Here is a 21,116-nt window from a genome sequence, read left to right on the forward strand (position 1 = left end):
AAATTTTGCAGATATTATTCCTCAGGGGCCTCAGTTCCAAAAACAGTTTGGAAAGAATTCTTTGGTAGCAGATTTACTAAGTATTATATATTCTATATTATCTAATAAGAAAAAATGGTCATATATTTTTAAGGAGTACCCTAAATCACTCCTTTTATAGTTTATATTCATTATATTCATTTATATTCATTCATTTTAGAATTTATATTAATGATATTTTCATACACGTCTCTAAATTTTATGATGTATTATTTCACAGGTAAAACCTGAAATTTCTGCTTCAAAGAGATGGCTATTGAAAAGAGTAATGTTCCTTAAAACAGGAAACTTAGAAAAGAAAACCTGAAATTCTCAAGTGTGGTGATCCAAGACAGTTTGCTGGGTTATATGACAGGGTACAGTTACTTCTAACAGGAACTGTCTGTTCTCAAGAACAATTCATTGCAACTGAGTTGTTGGAAACTTTGTTTTGCTTTATATTACCAGCTTCTGAAAGAGGTCAGTATTTGTGAGGTTTCGGGAAGTTTTCTTTGAAGTCAGTGCTCCAATAAAAACATGAACTAGATCAACTCAGCACCCATGGAGTTGGCCTGAGGATTTATTTCTGTAGCTCTGAACTCTCAGGGGACTTCCCTCTCCTGGGCAAGTTCCTACTTTTTCACCATTTGTCTCAAGAGTTAGTAAAGGCTGTCTAAATGTCATTATGTGAATTAGAAAGGTAGTCATGAGATTACGGTTGAGTATAATTCCAACTAATCATTTTCATTAAAAAAAAGAAAATAATTTCAAAACACTTATAAGTAAAAAAATCATTGGACTATGAATAAAATATTTAGTTATTTATTAACTAATTATTAGTTATTAATAAGGGGTGGTAGGAGTACAGATGATAATTATATTACTCCTTTTCTTTTGGGTGGTATGTTAATAACTTCAAGGTAAAAAGGTAGATATTCCATCACTGAAATTCTCTTGTTAGCTCTGGAGCAATGCTGACCTCAGTCAATCCACCTGTCACTCATGCAGGCCCTGTCAAGCAAGCAAGTAAGTTCAGAATGTAATTTAAAAACGGACCTATGCTCCAAATGGAGTTTATCTTTGGGCAACTTTTCTATCCTGTGTTATGCAGCAACTAATAAAGATTCATTAAGAGAAAGATTGCCTTCTTTAACAATGTATTAAGAATCAAGTTTTAAAAAACTCAGTGAACCTCATTTTGATCATTTTTACCAGCCTCCCACTGGTTTTCAATGAAATTTGATTATTATCATCATAAGGCCAGTGGAGGGTAACAATTGGAAGCTGTATTTTATTTCTTGTAGTTACCTTTAGCCAAATCTCTCTCTCAGTTAGAACCTCGGAGAAGATTCTCTTGCTTCTTCCATCTACAATCATTTGGTATCTTGATATCAATTATTTCTCAAACTCCTTGACATGTAATACAGACTTTATTTATCCCTTGGCTTCAGTAGGCAGTCTTCTTCGTGAACAATAAATAGCCCTTTGGCTTATTCATTAGAAGCATACTGCCACTTGCAAACCAGCTTCTGGAATATTCCTGAAGTGGATGCATGTTACACTGCTCGGATCCACCTTCAAGACCAAGACACTAATGTCCCTATTTGTGAGAGCGTTGGCTACTGAGGGCTCACCTCCAAAGGAAATGGCCTCATCCAAGGTCCACTCCCTCCCCCAAGGGGTGCCATTATTCAAAAAGTGTCCCATGTGCAGGATACAATTGCCCCTTCATCTTAACTTGAGACAAGTGTAAAAGAATATTCTAGCTCTAAATCTACATGGAATTGACAGAGGCCTTTGTTGTTGCTGCATCACAATTCAACTTCTCTTTTTGCCTAGTTCTGTTTTCATTCTCCCAAAAGGTGTCAATCCCAGTAAATTTCCAATATGCTAATCTCTATTTCAGAGTTAGCTTCCTAGGAAGCTTAACATGCGAGAATTTGGTCATAATCAAACTACCACTTAAAAAAATTATCGCTTAATAATCTCAAAGTTTGATGGCAATTTGTATACTAGTCATGATAGACTAACTTCTGCAATAAACATAAATAAATCCCAAAATGTTGGTGACTTAACACAATCAAAATTTGCTTCTTACTCATTTCATGGTGCATTGTAGTTAGATGGAGAAAGGAGCAGTCATTCAGGGATCCAGACTCTGTCCAGCTTTTGGCTCCACCCTTTTCTAGGAGTCCTGTCCTGAAGCTGGGAGGTGATGAAAGAAAATGAGAAAAATACATGGTTTGATGGCTTGAAAGGGTACATATCAATTCTACTAACATTATACTAGTCAGAAGTCAGTCAGACACTAAGTCAAGGGAGGCTGATGATCACTAGCAGTCTTTGCCATTCATTTAAGGAATATTTGTGATTTCAAATCTTCCATTTTCCATGACAGGGGGCATTCTTTAACCACTCTTCAATTTTTAAAGACTGAAAATTCTACTTTATTAAAGATGCAAAGAGTCATGGTCCCTCCACTTTAATAAAAGTCTATACAGGGTATATGTGTGTGTGTGTGTGTGTGTGTGTGTGTGTGTGTGTACACACATGCATAGGTATGTTTCTGTTTAACAAATAAGGACTTTTTAAAAAAAAACAGAACCATAACATTATCATACCCAATAAATTAATGATAATTCCTTAATATATCTAATACTCAGTATATGTACACATTCCTCTTGTTTTTCCTCCAAAGCCTTTTTGTGAGGTGCTTTTAATTACTGGACAGTTACTGATAATTAGGTCATAGTTGCAACAATTGGCCATGCCGATGTTTCACCTAAATCTTCCCAAAACTTCTACAGGATCCATTTACTCCTTCTTTTTGAACTGCTCTGATTTTGTCACAATTACAGCCATGCCATTTTCAAAACCATGATCTAAATCTTCATGGATTCTCTGAGAGCACCTGGTAGCATACTTGTTTCCTTTTCTTTTCTGCAGATAGTCTTCATCCATTTTCTTAGTTATCACCCTTTTAACCATGGCACTGGCTAATCCTTCAATAGCAACTCTTACAAATGAGACAAGGCTCGGGGCCACTCCCGCTACAGTATCTTCAGGACTAATATGATTTATAGGAAACTGCTTATACACCCTCAGAAAAAAATCATTCCTTTAAAAGAATTCCCCAAATCTTCAAGTTCAATAATAAAGACATATGTTTACACAATGACTTGTTTCAAATAGCACCTATGTCTTCAGATTGTTGTTAGGATCTTATACACAAATGAGTGATTTGATTTCAAAATGAAAACTTAAGTCTGCATTTTTGTAAATCTTTAAATGTAGCACAAATACTTCTCATCAAGAGGTTAGAAAATAAATGAAAATTACTTACCCAAGCCCCTTTACATCTTTAATCTTGTCTCTCCTAGTACTCGGTTAAGAGGTAAAACAAAGCTTAATAGGAGATTTCTGAAAATATTCCTAGAAGCTGATTTGGAATATATCTACTAATTAGACTATCTTAAATTCTACTAAAGATTCTACATCCTCACAGAAATTTGCACATCAGTGACTTCGGCCTCTCCTATAAACTCTGCCAATGCACAAATTCGAACTCTTATCTGAGCTCCATTTGCTATACGTGACACATGATATTGACAAAGTCCTGCAGAGCTCAGGATGATACTGACATCCATAAGTGCCTTGTCACTCGTATTAGTTGAGATTTTTGGTTGCAGGTAGCAGAAAATCAACTGCTATTTAGCTGAAGTATTGAAGTGAATTTATGTGTTTTGTGTAGAAAAAAATCAAAGATAGAGCTGACTTCAGGTAAGATTTCATTCAGCTCAACAGCTAAAGAATTAAGAATGAGAACCTAGTTTCCCTCCCTCAAATTTCTGGCTCCGCTTCTTCAGTGTTGAATCCATTTTCACCAGACCCTCTTTATGGCCATAAGGACAGTTGCCCAATAACTCTGTGGCTACTTTCTTCAGTTCCACTTTTCTAGCAGAAAATTGAGTTTTCTTCCCCAACAACTAGAAACAAGTCTAAAAGTTGAAACTCTGCACTTTATTGGCCTAGAGTGGAGCATGTTTTCATTTATGAACCAGTCATTAGGTCAGGGAGATGAAATGCTCTGACTGAGCCTACCCTTGGAGCTGCTGAAGGAGAGGTAAATCCCTCTCAAATCATATGACTGAGAAATTCAAAGTACTTCTAGGAAGAAAGAAAGAATTATTAAGAAGGCAACAACAAATGTTCACACTACAATACTAAATCCAAAGTGACTGACTTGGGATTTCTATCAAAATAAAATACAGCTTCAAATAATTTGGTTTCACTTTGTATATAAGAATTTGAACTCTGAAGGAGGTTTTAGGTGAAAACGCACTTTATTTTTTATTGCTGGTTGATAATTTATTCTTATAGATATTAAATGAGGTTGTAAAATTTTCATGGTACCACCACTTGGTGTTAATAAACTAGAATAGATTCCAACAAAATCTTGTCATCAGAAGTTATATTCTTTATATATTTCTCTAAATTATCAGTTATCTATACATTCTTTGACTTGCATGTAATTTGGTTCTTGCTTCCCAAACTACATTTTATAGTGATGCCAGTAAAGACTACTTCCTACTTCATGTAATTGTACACCAGAAAAATTCCAACATCTAGTAAGGACAATTTCTTCCATTCTTAAGAATTAGAGCACTACATACATTATTCTCTTTTATACTCTATATTTCATATGTAATCAGTTTCCAGCTTTGATATCTTTTATGTCTGCCCTCTTTTCTTATTCCTTGCCATTCCAATAATTCGAATTTGAATAATTTCATACCTGGATTTCTCATGAGTCTCCTCACTGACTGTCCTGATGCAAAACTCTCCTCCCTCCAATTTATTAGAAAAAATACTTCTATACTAAAATCCCTTAAATAATTATAGCAAATATTTACCAAGGGTCTACTTTGTGCCAAGTGCTTTTAAACTCTCATGCCATTTTACTTAATCATTACAAAAACTCTCTGACATAGGTATTATCCCCATTTTATAGATAAGAAAATTGAGACTTAGAAAAGTTAGTAACTTGACCAAGGTCACAAACATAAGAAGCAGCAACACTGGTATTTGAAAACAGGTCAGTCATACTTCAAAGTCTATGTTTTTCCATCACACCATGATACTACTCTATGACTTTCACGTCATGCTTGTTCTCAAAGGCGTTCCCTACTGATGCTCCTACCAAGCGTTAACGTCTCTGCATGGCTTTCAAAGCCTGCTGTAATTATATCCTACCTAAAGATTTTTTCCCAGTTACTTTCAGTGTATACATCTCTCATTAGATATGTCTCTTCAGCCTCCTTCTGATAAACTGACTCATGTTTGTTATTATACACTTTAAGAAAAAATCTCGATTATAAAAATAATACATGCTACTTTAAAAGTCAAGCAATATAAAAGTAACTAAGTAGACATGGAAGCCCTCCATATTTAGAGTGAGCATTAGGAATAGAATACAAGTCATAGATGTCTGGTTACACATACTACTTTAAGAAAGAAATTGTGATTTTTACATTTCTACTGGGCTGCCCTACCTGGTATCAGGACACCAGGAGCCTGAACACATTTGCAGCACTGGAGCTAAATCCAATGGGGAAGAATGGATATTTTAGAGATGGTAAAATTGGGATTTGTATCTACCAGGTGTTTTTAACATATTTGTTTAAGAACTAAAATAAGTTATAGTGAAATACACAAGTTTAGTTAGAATTAAAATCTGAGTAAATTTAATGGGAATGGAAGTCACCGACAACTAAAAAGTCTCCAAAAAAAGTCCAAGGTAGAAAGTGGAAAATAAAGTCAAAGAATTACAATAACTATGATAAAATATAATAACTATGCTTTTTTTAAAAAAAAATTTAATTTTTATTTATTTTTTAGGCGAGGCAACCCTTGGTTGACCTCACAGATTGCAAGGACCTTGTCGGTTTACAATCCCTTATTTTTTAATATTTTACACCTACAGCACCTGGTCTTCCTAGGTGGTCTCCCATCCAAGTACTAACCAAGCCCAACCCTGTTTAGCTTCCATGATCAGACGGGATCAGGCTTCTTCAGGGTAACATGGCCATAGACTAACTCTTAACAGAATGTGACTTGATGGAAATTCTTGAGCAAGATTATTGTCAGTTAATGTAGGATGGACTTGACTGAGTAAAAACATATACAGATATGTAAAGCTCTGGCTATCCTCTCAATTACAATGAAGAGGGCCAGAGCCAAACTGCAAAGTGTGTATAATTTTATATCGCTAAACATAAAATTCTAATTAATGACTTGAGAATTATAGTAGAGTACAGGGTCATTTTTGTAGGATGGTTTTACTTTGTTTTTAACTGGTATTGATTGTACTTAATAAATATCAAAGCACTATCACATTTTATTATTTAACTTGAACCTTATAAAAACTTTCTGCAGTTGGGAGAATGGAAGTTATTTTTCCAGGCTGTTCAAAGAAGTAACAGAGATTTGGAGCAATAATTTAATTCATTGAACAAATGTCTGAGTGCCTACTATGTGCCAGTCACTGCTCTAGTTAGGATTATATATCTTGCTAAATGCCTGAGCCAGAGTCAGAATTCTTGATCCAGAACCCACATTGCACTTATTTATGGCTGCTCTTCAGGAGGCCATTTGCATATAAAGCCCAAGATGCAAGTTGTGGTAAATGTATGCTAAGATGTACAAGAAAACATAAGCCTTTGGGGTATTAGCTATAATAGAAAGGTTTTTGTGTTTAACAAATTGCATGTCTCATACATTTTTTATGGAGCAGGAAGAACATATTTTTAAAATACTTTTGCGTATGGATTAAAGGTTTAACTTTCTTAATTACATAACCCACAGGGTGTGATGTATGTGTCAGCAACCGTGATAAAACATAATATTTTATGAAGCAATTGTAGATTTAATAGCTGTGTAGCTTGATTTCTTTGCATTCTTTAAAAAATATGTAAGCAAATAAATAAATGCTTTATATCTCAGTCATAGAGACATCAATGAGTTCAACTAGACAGGCAACTAGACAGGAGTTCAAGTTCAGCTAAAACCCCTAAGATTATTTAAAAAAAAAAACCAAAACTTGATTTGGTCAAATCTTATTTTGAAACATAAGTCCTGAGTGATATTTATAGTAATGTCATTTCTCGAATGTAAAATAAGTTATTTTCTAAGTTGTCTACCCAGTGTTTTTTTTTTTTTTTTTCACAGAAATTATTCCTATGAAGTTAGCATTAACATATTCGGTAGGTGGAAAACCAGAGGAGGGAAGGAGCAATTAGGAGGATTATTTTATAAACTATATAAATGTATAACTAATGTACAGTATACTTGTAACTAATAAAATTTTAAAAAATTAAAAATTTAAAAATTTAAAAAATTATCTCTTTAGAATGGTTTTAAAAAACTCTGTTCTTTTGACAGGTATGCTTTCAATCTGTTTAAGTTACAGTTGTAGCCCGAGTCTCTCAACTATTTTCTCAGGGTCTACTCGGCTTGATTACTTATATTAGGTTGAAAACTCAGGCATGTGCATATATGCACTTATACACTTAATACACATATATCCAGTTTCCAATTTAAAAATTTTTAAACTGTATTTATTAACAATGACTTGAGAAAGTAGGGCCCGAAAAGGATGTTTTCTCATATCGATTCCCAGTACGAGAAGCAAAAAGCATACGTTTAGAGGTTTTTACATGGTGCTATATAGTTTCCATAGTCCCTGTCCACGTGGCCTCCCTGCTCCGCCAGGACAAGAGCTTCGCCCTCCACATGCTGATGTGGTCAGTCTAGCCAAGGGACTCTGAAGAAAAGGCACATACCTTAGTGTCAACCTTAATGTGTCTGCTCTGTCCTTGAATCACGGTTATTGGCTTAATGGGTCAGGGCAGATACAGTCTTACAGACCCTACAGTAGAGACAGGACACCAGCAATGGATACATCATAAACAAAACAGTCAAGGCCGCGCCACCACAGGGTTTCTTTCTGAGTGGCAAGGAGTCTAAGGTAAGGCCAAGAAGAAGCGGATCTTCATTTCGATTTATGGTAGGTGACATCTCAAAGGTGTTTCTTCCCTTCTTCCATAACCGGTTGGGAAACCTTGGTCGGTTACTTGGGCTAGCCAACTCTAAGTGGCAATAGAGGTGACACTCTCAGATGAAACACTGAGCCCATGCTGTCAATGGTCGACCTCTAAATTCATATCGCTTAGCCCTGCGCTCCACTTGGAAAGTCCTGAAACCACTGGGCCTTAATCCATTCCGGCAACAGCGCCAATTCGTGGAAGCCAAAGAAACAGCAAAGCATCGGAGCGCGGGTTCCCGCCTCTTCCAGGCCGCGCGCTAAAATCAAACTCGACGCCAGCTGGTTGGGGGCCGGGCCGCACGCTCCGCTCCCTCAGCGGGCCAAGCTGCGGCCGCCGCCCGCCAGCAGCGGAGCTGGGCGGGGCCGCCTCGAGGCAGCCGGGAAAGGCTGACCAAAGAGGAAGAGACGCGGGAGGCGCGCTCTGCGCAGGCGCGCGGCGCCCCGCCTCCCCAGCGTCGGCTCCGGGCGGGCGGCGCGGGCCCTCCCACTCTCCCCCGCGCCGCCTGACGGCCCCGGCCCTCGCTTCACCCCGACGCCCCGGCGTGCGCGTCCTTCCTCCCGCCTGCAGGCCTGGGGCCTCCGCCCGCCTGCCCACCTTTGCTTCCCGCGGCCCCGGCTCGCGTTCACGCTGTCGCCCGGGCCGGCGCGGCCGCGGGCAACCGCTCCCCCTCCCACACCTACCCCGCCCCCTCCCCGCCTTTTCCGCCCTCCCGTCCCCCTCCCTCGGCCCGCCGCCGCTGCTCCAGATGAGGTGATGGCAACGGCCAACTTCGGCAAGATCCAGATCGGGATTTACGTGGAGATCAAGCGGAGCGATGGTGAGCCGCACCGCTGCCCCTGCCGGCCGGGCCCCGCATTAGGGTGTGCACGGAGGGAACGCGGGCGCCGGCCACCTCATTGATTGCTCCGCCGGGCTGTGGGGGCGGGAAGGCGGCGGCCGCAGCGCTTTTGTGTGTGGCGTGTGTTCAAGTGAGGCCGGCGTGGGGTCCACCTCGGGTGCCGCTGCAGTGCGCGGGGCGAGGAGGGCCCCTGCGTGGCCTGAGCGGAGGGGAGGCGGGAGGATAGGACCCGGGTGTAGCGAACCGCGTCTCTGGAGGCTTAGCGCGGGCGCAGTGGAGGGTCCTGGGCCAGGGGCCCCTTGCTCTCCCGCGATCTCCATCCTCCCAGGAGACTCTAGCCCGGGGCTTGCGGGGCGGGTATAGCGAGCTTGATGAGGGGTGACCTACCCTCGGGTTTAACCCGGGCATTATCATTTCCCGGCCTCATCTTTGAGGGGTGGGGGCTGGGGAGAGCGTGGAGACCAGTGATTTCAGTGTTTAGAAAACCCTACTGGTCAGAGGCCGAGGTGGAGGGAGAAGGCCAGCGCCGTTGGTTTAAACTGCTGTGTGGTTGTCAGGGTTCTTCGGCTTTCGTTTCTCGAGCATGCCTTTCTTTTTTGCCAGTCCCTTCCTTGGAAGAAGGATGCGGAGAATGTCGTGCTCAGCCATGAATAATGGGGCGGAGCAAGGGGAAGAAGTATTCGATAAGCTTTTCAAAGATGATAAGACCGAAAGGGAAGGCGAGGGGATGAGCCTAGTCAATGCAAGACACTACTGAGAGGGTGGGGGTGGGCGACTAGATGTTGATGTTTTCACACCATCAGGAGAGGTAACCGAGAGAAAAGTGCAAGGCGAGGTGAAGATGCATGCTTAATTAACAAGAAAAAAGCTTAGGCTTTTGTATTTTTCTGTAGGTTCCTCTGGGGAAAAATATCTTATGTCACTAGCTTGGGATGTGCAGTGAAATGCCAGCCAGGCTTGGATATAATATATATTGTAATGAAGAAAACGCGTAAAGGGAGATAAGTAAAATTTCATTCAGTCCAAATATTGAAAGAATTAGAGGTGTGTAATATCTAGAGGTGTGCGGTGTTCTTGATTCCATCTCTCCTATACTCATGCATTTTATTATCCTTATTCATTATCCTCTGGCCTCGCCAGGAGTAATGTTGCTATCATATCCATACCCTCTTGGTTTCGATCAATTTTGATCAAGTTTGTGAAGCTAGATTGACTTTCACGTTATCTGTATGATATATTGGAAGACCGTATATAGTTGAGGATTTTTTCTTCGTTATATTTGAGATAACTTGTATTAACTGAAAGTATCATTTATTTTCCTGTATGTGAGAAGATAAATTATACCATTTACAGCTTTAGAAATTACCAGGGACACTAGTGGAAAATGATGTCTCCTTTACTTGAGTTGGAGTTTATATTCTCTTCACATTACTTTCCTTAAACTGTGCCGTTCCTGTCATTTATTTCTTAGGTGAATACAGATTCACCATATACTTTCAAAAGTAAGATTTGCATGTTATTTAAAATTTTGGAGTGCAGTAAAATGTGTAAGTTCTTTACATTCTAAGCCTTTAACTATAATTAGAGGTGTTACTGTTAAACCTATCAGAAAAAATGCAGTATTATATGGCATTGGAAAGGTTTGTATATTTTTATTTTTTGGGACTAACATCGTTTTATTTAAATGTATTGGACTTGAAACAATTTTGGTTCTTTTAGGGTTCTAGAATAGAGGCTTTTAATACTCTCAGCCTTCAACTGCCTAATACCAGAAGCCCAGGCATATAAGAGCTTTGTATTCTTATATAAGTGCCAGTATCCTAAAGTCAGACTTTGAATAATTTGTCCACAAAAAATAATGGAAGTCATTACACTGTGTATCATCCTAATCTGTAGTCATGTACATATTAATGTGCCTCAGATGCTTGATGAAATTGGTAGACATTAAAAAGATAAGTAGAGAACTTGAAAAGAATGATCATTTGTATTGGATGGCAGTAGAAATGTCTGGGAGACTCCCTGCAAGCCTTCCCTTTTTCACTTTAAAGAAGCTGTTTTGTTTCTTCCCACTTCTGCAACAGATCTGTGTAGGATAAAACACTAGCAGTTATTGTAACAAAAATAAACTTTAAAGTAGTATGAGCACTAATTTAATGCCTGAAACAATGGCAATCACATGAGTGAAGAAGGGCTGTTCCAGGCTGCTATTAACCGGTGACTTGATGCTTGCTGATGGTGATCCTTGTCCACATTTTAGAACATGCTTCTCCTGTCAGTGATGCTCATAAATTAACAAAATATATTCCAAGGGCAAATGGATTTGTTCCCATCTTTCAAGACCCTGCTCAGAACTTATCACCAAGTACTAAAAGCAGATGGCCAGTCAACCTCTGAATTCCTAAGTCATTCTATATCACTCATGAAACAGCATATTTCCTTAAGTATTAATATTTGGTTATGTTTCTCTTAATATTATGTTTCAAACTGCACTAGAGAAAGGGTGGTATGAAGAATGCAATGAGGGATGACAGACTATCCACACCCACTTCAACCAGGGCATTACAGGATTAAAATACTAATAGACTCTTAAATTCTCTGAATTTATCTGTGTATCCTCATGTGCCTCGCAGAGTTCCTTACATGTAGTTTTTGAGTGAATCATTATTAGATTTTTGGTTTTCAAACATTACTTTAATCAGCCATTCAGATGAACTCTTACCAGGAAGTGAAGCCCTACATCTATGCTCATCCTGTGTTGCCACCTCTATTCTGGTCCCCCACATCTCATACAGGCCTTTTAGTTCAAGATTCTTAGAGTTGACTGAAAATGAGTGATATGCTAAGGTGAATCCAACTTTTCTGGTGTTCTTAGATTAGAAGTGACAGAGGTTAGGCTTGGCCTCCTGAGATTGTTCCCAGCCACAGGTAACCAGGTATAAAATGAGACTGGTTTCTGGAACTGGACGGTCATATATTTATTTATTTATTTTCTTATATGTGTCTTATTATTTTATTAAGTTCCTTTTAAGAATCCGGTGACTCCGAAAACTAAATGGCACTCTTACCTTTGTGTAGCTAGATACAGTCTTTATTGAAAAATTTTAAAACTGCACTGTTAAAACATTTTTTAAATGTTCTAGCTGTTAACTATCCTTTGGGGAGAAATGTTTTGAATATTTGGAAGCAGCAATTAGGATGGGATTGTTCTTTGAGTTTCCTTAGTTGCAGTGTTGATATATGTGATCTGAGGAGAATCATAGACTGTTTCAACCAGAAAGATCCTTGGAGTTGATCTGGTTCTCATTTTTATAAATGTGGAAACTGAGTCCCAGGTATCATAAATGACTTGTCAAGATTCATGCAGCCTGTCTTGCACAGCATAGAAACCAGACTATCTATCAAGAACTGTGACAGAAAAGAGAATTCTCTGTTAGGAACCATATACAGCTAACTACAACCTAATCAGGATGTAGGAAATTGCTTCTCACTCCTGGGAAAGCCAGTATAGAGCCCAATTGAAATGATATGATAAAAAGTGATAAGATATAGTTCAAAGGTCACAAAACACAAAATTGTGGGAGGAATATATTCCTGTTTTTTAATTACACGTTGGTGAAAAGAATGCTCTAATCATCGGAAATCCAGAGGAAATTGAAGATTTCAGAGGACCCATTGCAAATCTTGGCGTTTAGGACAGGTAGACTTTAGAAAAGATTTTAAATGGCCTGATTCTCTACCTACTTTGCCACATTTATTTTTTCTGCTAGTTTATCTTTACGTGTCATTTATATACAGGGTTTTGGAGAATAGACTAAGGGAATTTAGGTAATAAAAATATACCACATAGTAATATAGTTCTTTAGGTACAACTGTGTGATTGATGATGGGGCGAATGAGAGGAATTGTGAATTATTTCCTTTTACATAATGACTTGCATGGTAATGGTTCCATATAGCATATTTGTTAGGCCTTCATAGTTTTCCAAACAGGTTGTCTAATTGAATCCTCACAGAAGCTGTATGAGGTAAACAGGGTAGGAAGGTGATAAATTCATCATTTTACAGGTGATTCTGAGGTCAGATTTGCCAGTATGACATTAATAAGGGGCATAATCTGGACCAAAGACTAAGTTTAAGTGCTGGCAAATGTTTACTGATGATGCTATGAAATTATAAACTAGGTGTGCTTTTGTTTTCTTTTTTGAGATTCAAACCTCTGTAGTAAAGTTTTCTTTCTACTACTACCAGAGAGGTTCAGAAAACCTACATTGCTTAAAATTTGCCAGATTGGTGAGATCCAATTGAATCCTGACATTTTATTAACTATAAGGAGTAAGATTCAGCAAAGTAAGCCTTTAAAGCCCTTTTCAATAGTCAGCCACTTGCCTCCAGAATTACTACAGAAAGCCAGAAATCTATATTCATTGCCCAGTCACTTGATTCTCATGACAAACATTTTAGAACTCGGGGAAAAGACTGTGTCAGCTTGTTTTATGTATCATAATTTTTAAAAAGCTAGAGAAAATAGCAAAGAGCCAGTGTCTGTGTCTGTTCAAATAGAGAAGGAGACCATGAGTGTGGAAAATCCAGAACAGGATTCCTTGAGAAATCATCTGGACCCATTCTTTCTAGTCACAAGTTTACTTGTTGTTAAAATTACATTAATCTTTTGCAAAGCTTAATTCTTGGATTCAGCCACCCATTCTGCTTTTAATACTTTTGCCCTAGAACCTAAAATAATCTTTTAAGATGTTTATTTGTTTTGAGATTGTAGTTCTGGGCTTAAGAATAGATATAATTTCTAAGCCCTAGGTAAAATTTATTTTCAGTCTTCTGATCCAGTTGTGGAGCAAGTGTAGATTAGGTTGCCCTTCCATTATACAGCAACTCTTTTGATTAGAGTAACATGAATGATATTATAGTGCCTAAGTGAAAATAGATGTTAGAACCTCACCATATTAAACATTTACATGCTTAATTACACATAGAGCATGCTGCGCCATGTACTTCACAGAGAGAGCTAAATAAAATTCAAGTTCGTGGTCATTGGGATTTGTCCAGTGAAAATTTAGGCAAAAATGAAATGATGTGTCGTTACATTGTTGGTTAACCTTAATTTTAAGTTAACTTTTGTTACTATCCTTATAGTAAAATTTGAAGGGAGATGTCCCTTTTAAAAGTCATGCTTCTAAATCTAGTTCTTGCCTAGGGCTTTCTCATTTTTGGTACTACTTATTTTTCCTACTACCCACTACAGTCAGGCTTGTAGTTCAAATGGGCATTTACTGGGGTATGAGGGTATTTTGGTGTATAGACCTGAAATGATTATGCCATAATCACAAAATAATGAGATTTCATATTTTTGTTTTCTTATAGCAAATTTAATTAAATGCACTTTTAATAACAGCCTGTTACATGTTAGACATTCTGACAGGTGTTGGAGATACAGAAAAGAGTAAGGCATACACAGTTTCCACCCTCAAAAGCAAATAAATAAATTATGATAGTGTGGTTCATATCAACGGAAGTATGCCATTCTGTGTGTATGTACATCATTACCCTTCTCTTTTTAGGTCCGGCTCTTTAGACTCCGGAAGTTATGAATCTTCTGGATAAAAAATATATGTCATACATGCCATCCCTCTCACCTCCTCTGACCAATATCCATTATCTATCATGGTGTGCTTTCCCCATGAACCCATATTCGGCCTCTGAGTTCTTAATACAGCATCACCAGTCCTGGTAACCCCGGTCAGTCCATTGAAATTGGCATATTTGTCATTACTGGCCTATTTTCTATTCTCTAATACCCATTTGAGTTTTAACTTTATAACTTTTAACTTTTGTTTTGGTATCTAAAGGAATGGGTTTGTTCAGTTTTAAATTTCTAGCCCCTGGCAGGAGGTTTCTCCCTGGATATCATGTGTTAGGGTACTTGTAAACACAGGGAACAAGGAAGCAGAGCATGAAAACAGATTGAGCCATCTGATGGTGCTTCCGTATAATTTGGGAACAACTTCCCCACAGAGTGTGGTCAAAGAACTGTAAGTATCAGACACCTCCCTGCGCTATATTTTACTTTAAAAGACTTTTCTCAGGGTTTTGGCATTAATTTTAACCATATTTCACCTATAAAAATTTTTTAAAGGAAAGACAAGATCAGGATGGGATATACTTATGGTAAAATTTGTTGAGTGGCAACACTGTGCAAAGAATGACCCTTTAGATTTATATAACTTTTGGCCAGCAGCTATCAACTCAGCCTCATCCAGATGACTTGTATCTTTCATACTGCTACTTGAATTTTGTTTCTTTCTTAAAAAGTGAATCCAGGTGGTACTCTTGATACCTGAAGGGATTTAACATTTGTGTGCTTATAAGCCAGTTGCTTTGATAAAAGTGTAATATTCATTATCTTGCTCTTTATGACAATGCTATAAGGTAGATCGTGTTGTTCCTATTTTACAGAAGAGGAACCTTATACTCATTATATAAAGCCCTGTAAAATGTTTGAGCCTTATGAAAAGCTGTTTCAGATATTTAAATTATATACATTAGTCAAGGCTGTGTTGTTGTAAGTGTATTTTAGGGGTGTGGGATATGGATATATTTAGAGAACATTTTGGTTAAATGTAGTTGTGGGAATTCTGTTTCTAGAATTGATAGGGTTAGTATAGTTTGTAAGCCTGGCTGCTCATTAAAATCACCTGTAAGGCTCTGGGTAAAATCAACCAAACACAAACGAACAACCCCCAACCTATTACCCAATATCTGGGTCCTTTGCCTGATCTAGAGCCTGGACATCAGTATTTTATTTTAAAACACCTCATAGATTGGTGATTCCACTGTGCACCTAGAGTTGTGATCCATTATTTTAGAAAATGCATCTCCTAATAGTGACCTGACAAGAAGTCATGGAGAATGAAATTTAAATGGTGGGAGGAAGATGACCAGTAGATTGCCTGTGGGGAAAGAGGCATTTCATACAAGTGGCACAACATTAGCTAGAGATGGAGGGCTTGCCTGGTAAAAGACAATTGAAACAGGCAAAGGGGAGAGTGATAGATGAGGAAAATAAGACTAATCTGGGGCACCTTATTAAGGACTTGGCAACAAAGGTAGGGTAAGGCATCTTGGAATTAATTTCTAGGACACTTGGAAACTACTGTAGCACTTAATCTTCTAAGAGCAGTAATAGGAGTTAACGAGTGATTAGTGATAGAGTAGAAGGAGTGTAGTACTGAAAATGAGAGGTAGCAAGGATAAGATTGCATCAGACTAGGAGAGTGAGCAATGATTAAGGAACAGATGCAAAAAGAATCGATGTTATATGGTGCTATATCACTTGTGCTGAGTAAAGGACAGATGTGTTGAAAAGAATGGACTTAACATTTGGAAAATCTGACTATAGGTTATAAAGTCTCTTCAGTTCTGCTTAATCAAGCTAATCCTATTCATGAAAACTGCTGTAGAGCCTATGTAAAATGTAATATCAAAGAGAACATCCAACTCAGGCTGTTTATAGTTTTTGCTACTAATACCTTAAAAGTAAGTGAGTCTAAGGTATGAGTCACTTCCAATAAATGTTTATATTTGGATCACAAATTTACTTAAACTGTAACTACCTGCTTTGTCTACGTAAGAAGACTCAGTTATAGTGTATTAGCCAAGATCCTCTTAGAATTCCTGGAAGGGAATGGGAAGGAAAAATAGTACTTAAAGGATCTGGCCTCATCTCTTTAAGGGACGAAGTGTTTTGATTCCTGAAATGCAGCTGCTCTCCTTTATCTTTACTTTTCCTTTGCTTTTATTTTTGGCTTATTTTTTTCTGCCCTGGCTTTTGCCTTTCCTTTTCATCCTGAAGATTTTGAATGGCATTTCTGCATTTAGAATCTTGTAACTGCTATTTGCAACTTAAGACTTAAAAAGGGGTAAGTGAGGGATAGTAGAGCATAGTGGATTTTTAGGGCAGTGACATTATTCTATATGATACTTAAATAGTGGATACATGTTACACATTTGTCAAAACCCAAAGAAGACACAACACCAAGAGTGAACCCTACTGTAAACTATGGACTTTGGATATTAATGATGTGTCAGTGTGGGTTCATCAATTTTAACAAGTATACCCAGTGTGAGATGTTGATACTTACTATAGGAGGCTATGGGTATGTGCAAGCAGGAAATGTATGGGAAATGTCTCTACCATCTGCCCAGTTTTGCTGTGACCTTAAAACTGCTCTAAAAATAAATTATTTAAAAAGGGAGGTATGAAAACTTTAGGTTGTTAAAAGGCAAAGCTATATTTGGAATAATGGACCAATTAATGACAAGAATTGATAATATTTTAAGAATGAGGATCAACCATATAGGGTTTCAGTTAAAGTAAATTTTTCTGTTCATTTTTGTTGTGCTTAGTTTATTGGCTTAATATGAGAAATTTAGAGTTTGCTGACAAGAATTTTAAATGTACTGTAATGGAATGAGAGGATTCAGATATGCGTAGCAACCTTATCTCCATTTCTTTACTTCAGCCCATGGACATTTGAGCTTATAGTTCAGATGCCATGACAAATGTCCAAGCAGTTTGTCTAGAAGCGTCATCTTTGAAATGAGCCAGGGTTGAATTTAAACAAGAGTTTACCTGTTTTAGTTAAACTATACGGAATTCCTGCTGTAAGATATGCACAGGAAATATAATTATGTGTCATCTCATGAAAAGTGAGTCGAGAGTACAGATAGCATTGAACTTTTTTGAGAGGATAGTATTTTTAAGCCTGCAGTTTACTATGGACTAATAAAGGGAAATGGATATAATGTTTTACCTGTATGATTTTTAGAAAATAAGAACAAATTAGAGGCCCTAAATAGTAATATAAGTCTTAGAATTTAATTATAGACAGCTATCTGATGAAATACTGCTGTCAGACAAAACTTGCTTATTCTTATAATGAAGAAATTGACTTGTCCAAGGTCATGCATAAAATAAGTAGAAAATGAAGTTGGAACATAGGTTGTCTGCTTCTAAAATACTCTTCCACTCTTAATGTTAGAATTCTTTGTGTACTATAGATGTTCCAGGTATTGGAAATCAGTACATTAAATAATGCTTTCATTTTACTTTCTATGATATAAATTGTTTTCAGGTGTTTTTATTAATCCAGCTAACATTTGCTGCAGGACCATTATGTGTCCTTTCATCTGATGCTTTAAAGATTTAGAACTTTTTCCTAGAAAAGGCTACTGTGTTAGTTACAACAGCATATTAAATAGTTATTACACTCAATGCAGGTGTTCTGTGGCTCTGTTTCTTTTAAAAAAGAAATTCTGGTCTTTTCCAATCTCTCTTCCATGTCCTAAGTTTAGGCCCTCCTTGTTCACAAGACTTTCAGTTTAGGCAAATAAATATGCTGTCATGTGAAAGAATGCTTATTAGATGAGCAACTATATTGTCAGGAAAATGTAGCAGATTATAGCAACTTGCTAGGAGTCCTCTGGCATAATTGATGAATTTGGGGGCCTGTCTAGATTCAGTGATCTTTTTTTTTTTGTAAAACGGTTGTATGAAATTGGGGGATAATATATGACTTGCATTTTTACTGTTTTCTCCAGTTATAGCTGATATTGGAAGTGGTGGACTACAATTCATTGCTCTAACTATATATGTATTTTCTTTGTATGCTCTTGGGGTGCAGTTTTATTAAGAGCCGTACATTGCTTTTAACCTTACATGCTCTTTTGGGTTTCACTAAGAGCCATTTCTTAACTAAAGTAGAAGTAAATAAAACTTGTTTTCCTCCTACCCCTCAGTTCTTTCCTTCTTAATCTTTGCCGGGGCTTCTTTCTCTCTCCGTTGTCTAAATATTGGTGTTCTTCAGTACTTGGTCCTAACCCTGCAGTACTTCTCATACAATATTTTGTCTCTGGGTAAACTAAATGCTTCTCTTCAGCTCAGGCTAGCTGCAGACATTTACTGTTTGTATACCTAATAGGACTTAGTAAATTTTTATTTTTAGCAACCTCTCCAAGGTAACTTTACCTGTCTAGAGTAGCTTCCTTACAGGAATTGACTGAAGCATCCAGGTCATTTAGGTTACTGATTATCTCTACTTGTATGTCACATAAATAACTCAAATTCAGCATGTTAAATATTGAAGCCATCACCCATTCCCCAAATCTATTTCTTCAGTATATCTCATCACTTTCATTCACTCTGTTGCCCAAATCAGAAACCTAAATGTCTTTCTTGGCTCCTTGTTCTTTCTTAACCTCGTATCCTATCATCAGGCTCTTAATTTAACTGCTTGAGTACGTCTTCAATCTATACACTTTTCCGTCCCTTCACTATAACTTTGGTCAGGCTAGCATTATGTTTTGCCTGCAACAAATTCCTAATAGGTCTCTCCACCTTTGTGGTAGATTACTCTTTCAGAGTAATCTTTTAGACATATAAATTTGGCCCCCTGATCATCTGCTTAAAACTTTTTGATCACTTCCTGTATCTCTACTGCCCTTTGGATAAAGCCCAACTCTAACATAGTTTACTCTAAAACGTGAACAATCTGGCCTCCCTTTCAAGTCTCATTTCTTGACATTTTTTTTGAGGCACTCCAGTCACACTGAAATCTTCTTAGAACACGCCACTTCTACCTAATCTAGCTAGCTGCTTTTACTCCTTTTCACCTCTGTTAAACATTCCATTCTTCTTTGATTCCTAGATTAGGTTGGATCCCCTGCTTTATGTTCTCCAAGTCTCCTCTATTTCCTGTCAAAAAACACTTATTGGATTATGTTATTTCTTTGATAGTGTCTGGTCAGACTCAAGTTCCATCTTATCCCCAGTGCCTAGCACAGGACTTCTACATACTTAATTATCTATTTGCAGAACCAGTGATTAAATGAACTCCTAGCTGTACTATTCTTTCACTACTCTGCCTATTCAAATTTTGACATTCTGAAAAAAATTGATTTGTGTTCATCCTCCAATCTTCAAGAATATGGCATCACAGGTATATGTCATTGCTTTTAATGTACACATTTAACTTTGTTTTTAAATTAAATTATGTTTTGAATAACAGTATAGTTCTATGGTTAATAATTAAGTTCCAAAAGGGTACATATCTTTCTCCTGCCCTCAAGCCACCTAGTTCTTTTCCTAAGAGATATCAATATTACCAGCTTCTATATTCATGCAGAGATATTTGTTTTGCCTTTTCAAGTAAATTATTTGTGTATGTGTATCTATATGTGTGTAAACATAAGCCTTTCCCTATAGATGGTATACTGTACACCGTGGTGCTTCTTAATTTTTTTCACCTAATAATAGTGATATCTTGGGGAACTTTTGTACATTAATAATAGCTTCATTCTTTTTTTTTTTTAAATTATTTATTATTATTTATGCCTGCAGCACCTGGTCTTCCTAGGTGGTCTCCCATCCAAGTACTAACCAGGCCTGACCCTGCTTAGCTTCTGAGATCAGACATCGGGCTTGTTCAGGGTGGCATGGCAGTAGACTGTGGACCATAGCTTTACTGGGGTGCGAACCCAGGACCTTCTGCGTGTAAAGCGGACGTGTTAACTGCTACACTATGGAACCACGTCCGATAGCTTCATTCTTACAGCTGCATTTTATTAGTGCTTAAACATATCACAATTTCTGTTATACTTAGTCTGCAGCTACTATACAGCCAATACCATATTGACTAATCTTGAACTTTCGTCATTTCTTAAATACATGACTATATCTGTAGAATAAAGTCCACTAAGTAGAATCATTGGGTCAGAGAATTGTATATTTTTAATTTTGATAGATCTTACCGATTTACTTCTGTAGAGATTGTGTGAATTTATCTTCTTATCTGCAAAAGTGCCTGTTTCCTCATACCCTTGTCCTCATAGTATACATCATACATTTTTATGATTTGCCAGCTTGGATTATGGAGTTCATACTGTGCCCGTAGAATTTTTTTTTCTGAAGTTAAATGTCCCATAAAAGGTAACATGTTTAATTTATAGTGTTCAGGCGGTCCAGACATATAATGAAAACCTTTTAAGTTCTGGTGTTGATAGTTAATACAGAAAAACAAGATGTCATATTTTATGTCTGATTTTAAGAAATAGTGATTTTTTTTTTAATTTAAAAAATTTGAAAAA

At 37.5% G+C, this 21,116-nt stretch overlaps 1 protein-coding gene, 1 long non-coding RNA gene and 2 pseudogenes across 4 annotated transcripts in view; 1 reads left to right on the top strand and 3 right to left on the bottom strand.

Moving 5' to 3' along the window:
* Window positions 1-875: 875 nt before the first annotated feature.
* Window positions 876-8,577, bottom strand: LOC120608220 (uncharacterized). Its single transcript, XR_005654341.1, has 3 exons — window positions 7,860-8,577; window positions 2,117-2,223; window positions 876-1,029 (listed from the first exon to the last, which is right to left on the bottom strand). It is a non-coding gene; the product is annotated as an uncharacterized LOC120608220 (long non-coding RNA).
* LOC120608360 (uncharacterized) lies at window positions 5,993-6,111 on the bottom strand (annotated as a pseudogene).
* Window positions 8,578-8,615: 38 nt separating the features above from the next.
* The window catches only part of KIF2A (kinesin family member 2A), a 60,615-nt gene continuing 48,114 nt past the window's right edge, over window positions 8,616-21,116 (top strand). The window contains exon 1 of one of the 3 annotated variants that reach the window (XM_039870003.1): window positions 8,616-8,940. In XM_039870003.1, the coding sequence (XP_039725937.1) occupies window positions 8,877-8,940 (64 nt within the window). In that variant the 5' untranslated portion in view covers window positions 8,616-8,876. The remainder of the gene's footprint in view (window positions 8,941-21,116) is intronic. The other 2 variants (XM_039870001.1, XM_039870002.1) reach the window with 2 other exon arrangements.
* Window positions 20,362-20,477, bottom strand: LOC120608400 (uncharacterized; annotated as a pseudogene).

Source organism: Pteropus medius, unplaced genomic scaffold (genome assembly GCF_902729225.1).
Source record: "Pteropus medius unplaced genomic scaffold, Ma_sr-lr_union100, whole genome shotgun sequence".
Classification (NCBI taxonomy): Eukaryota; Metazoa; Chordata; class Mammalia; order Chiroptera; family Pteropodidae; genus Pteropus; species Pteropus medius.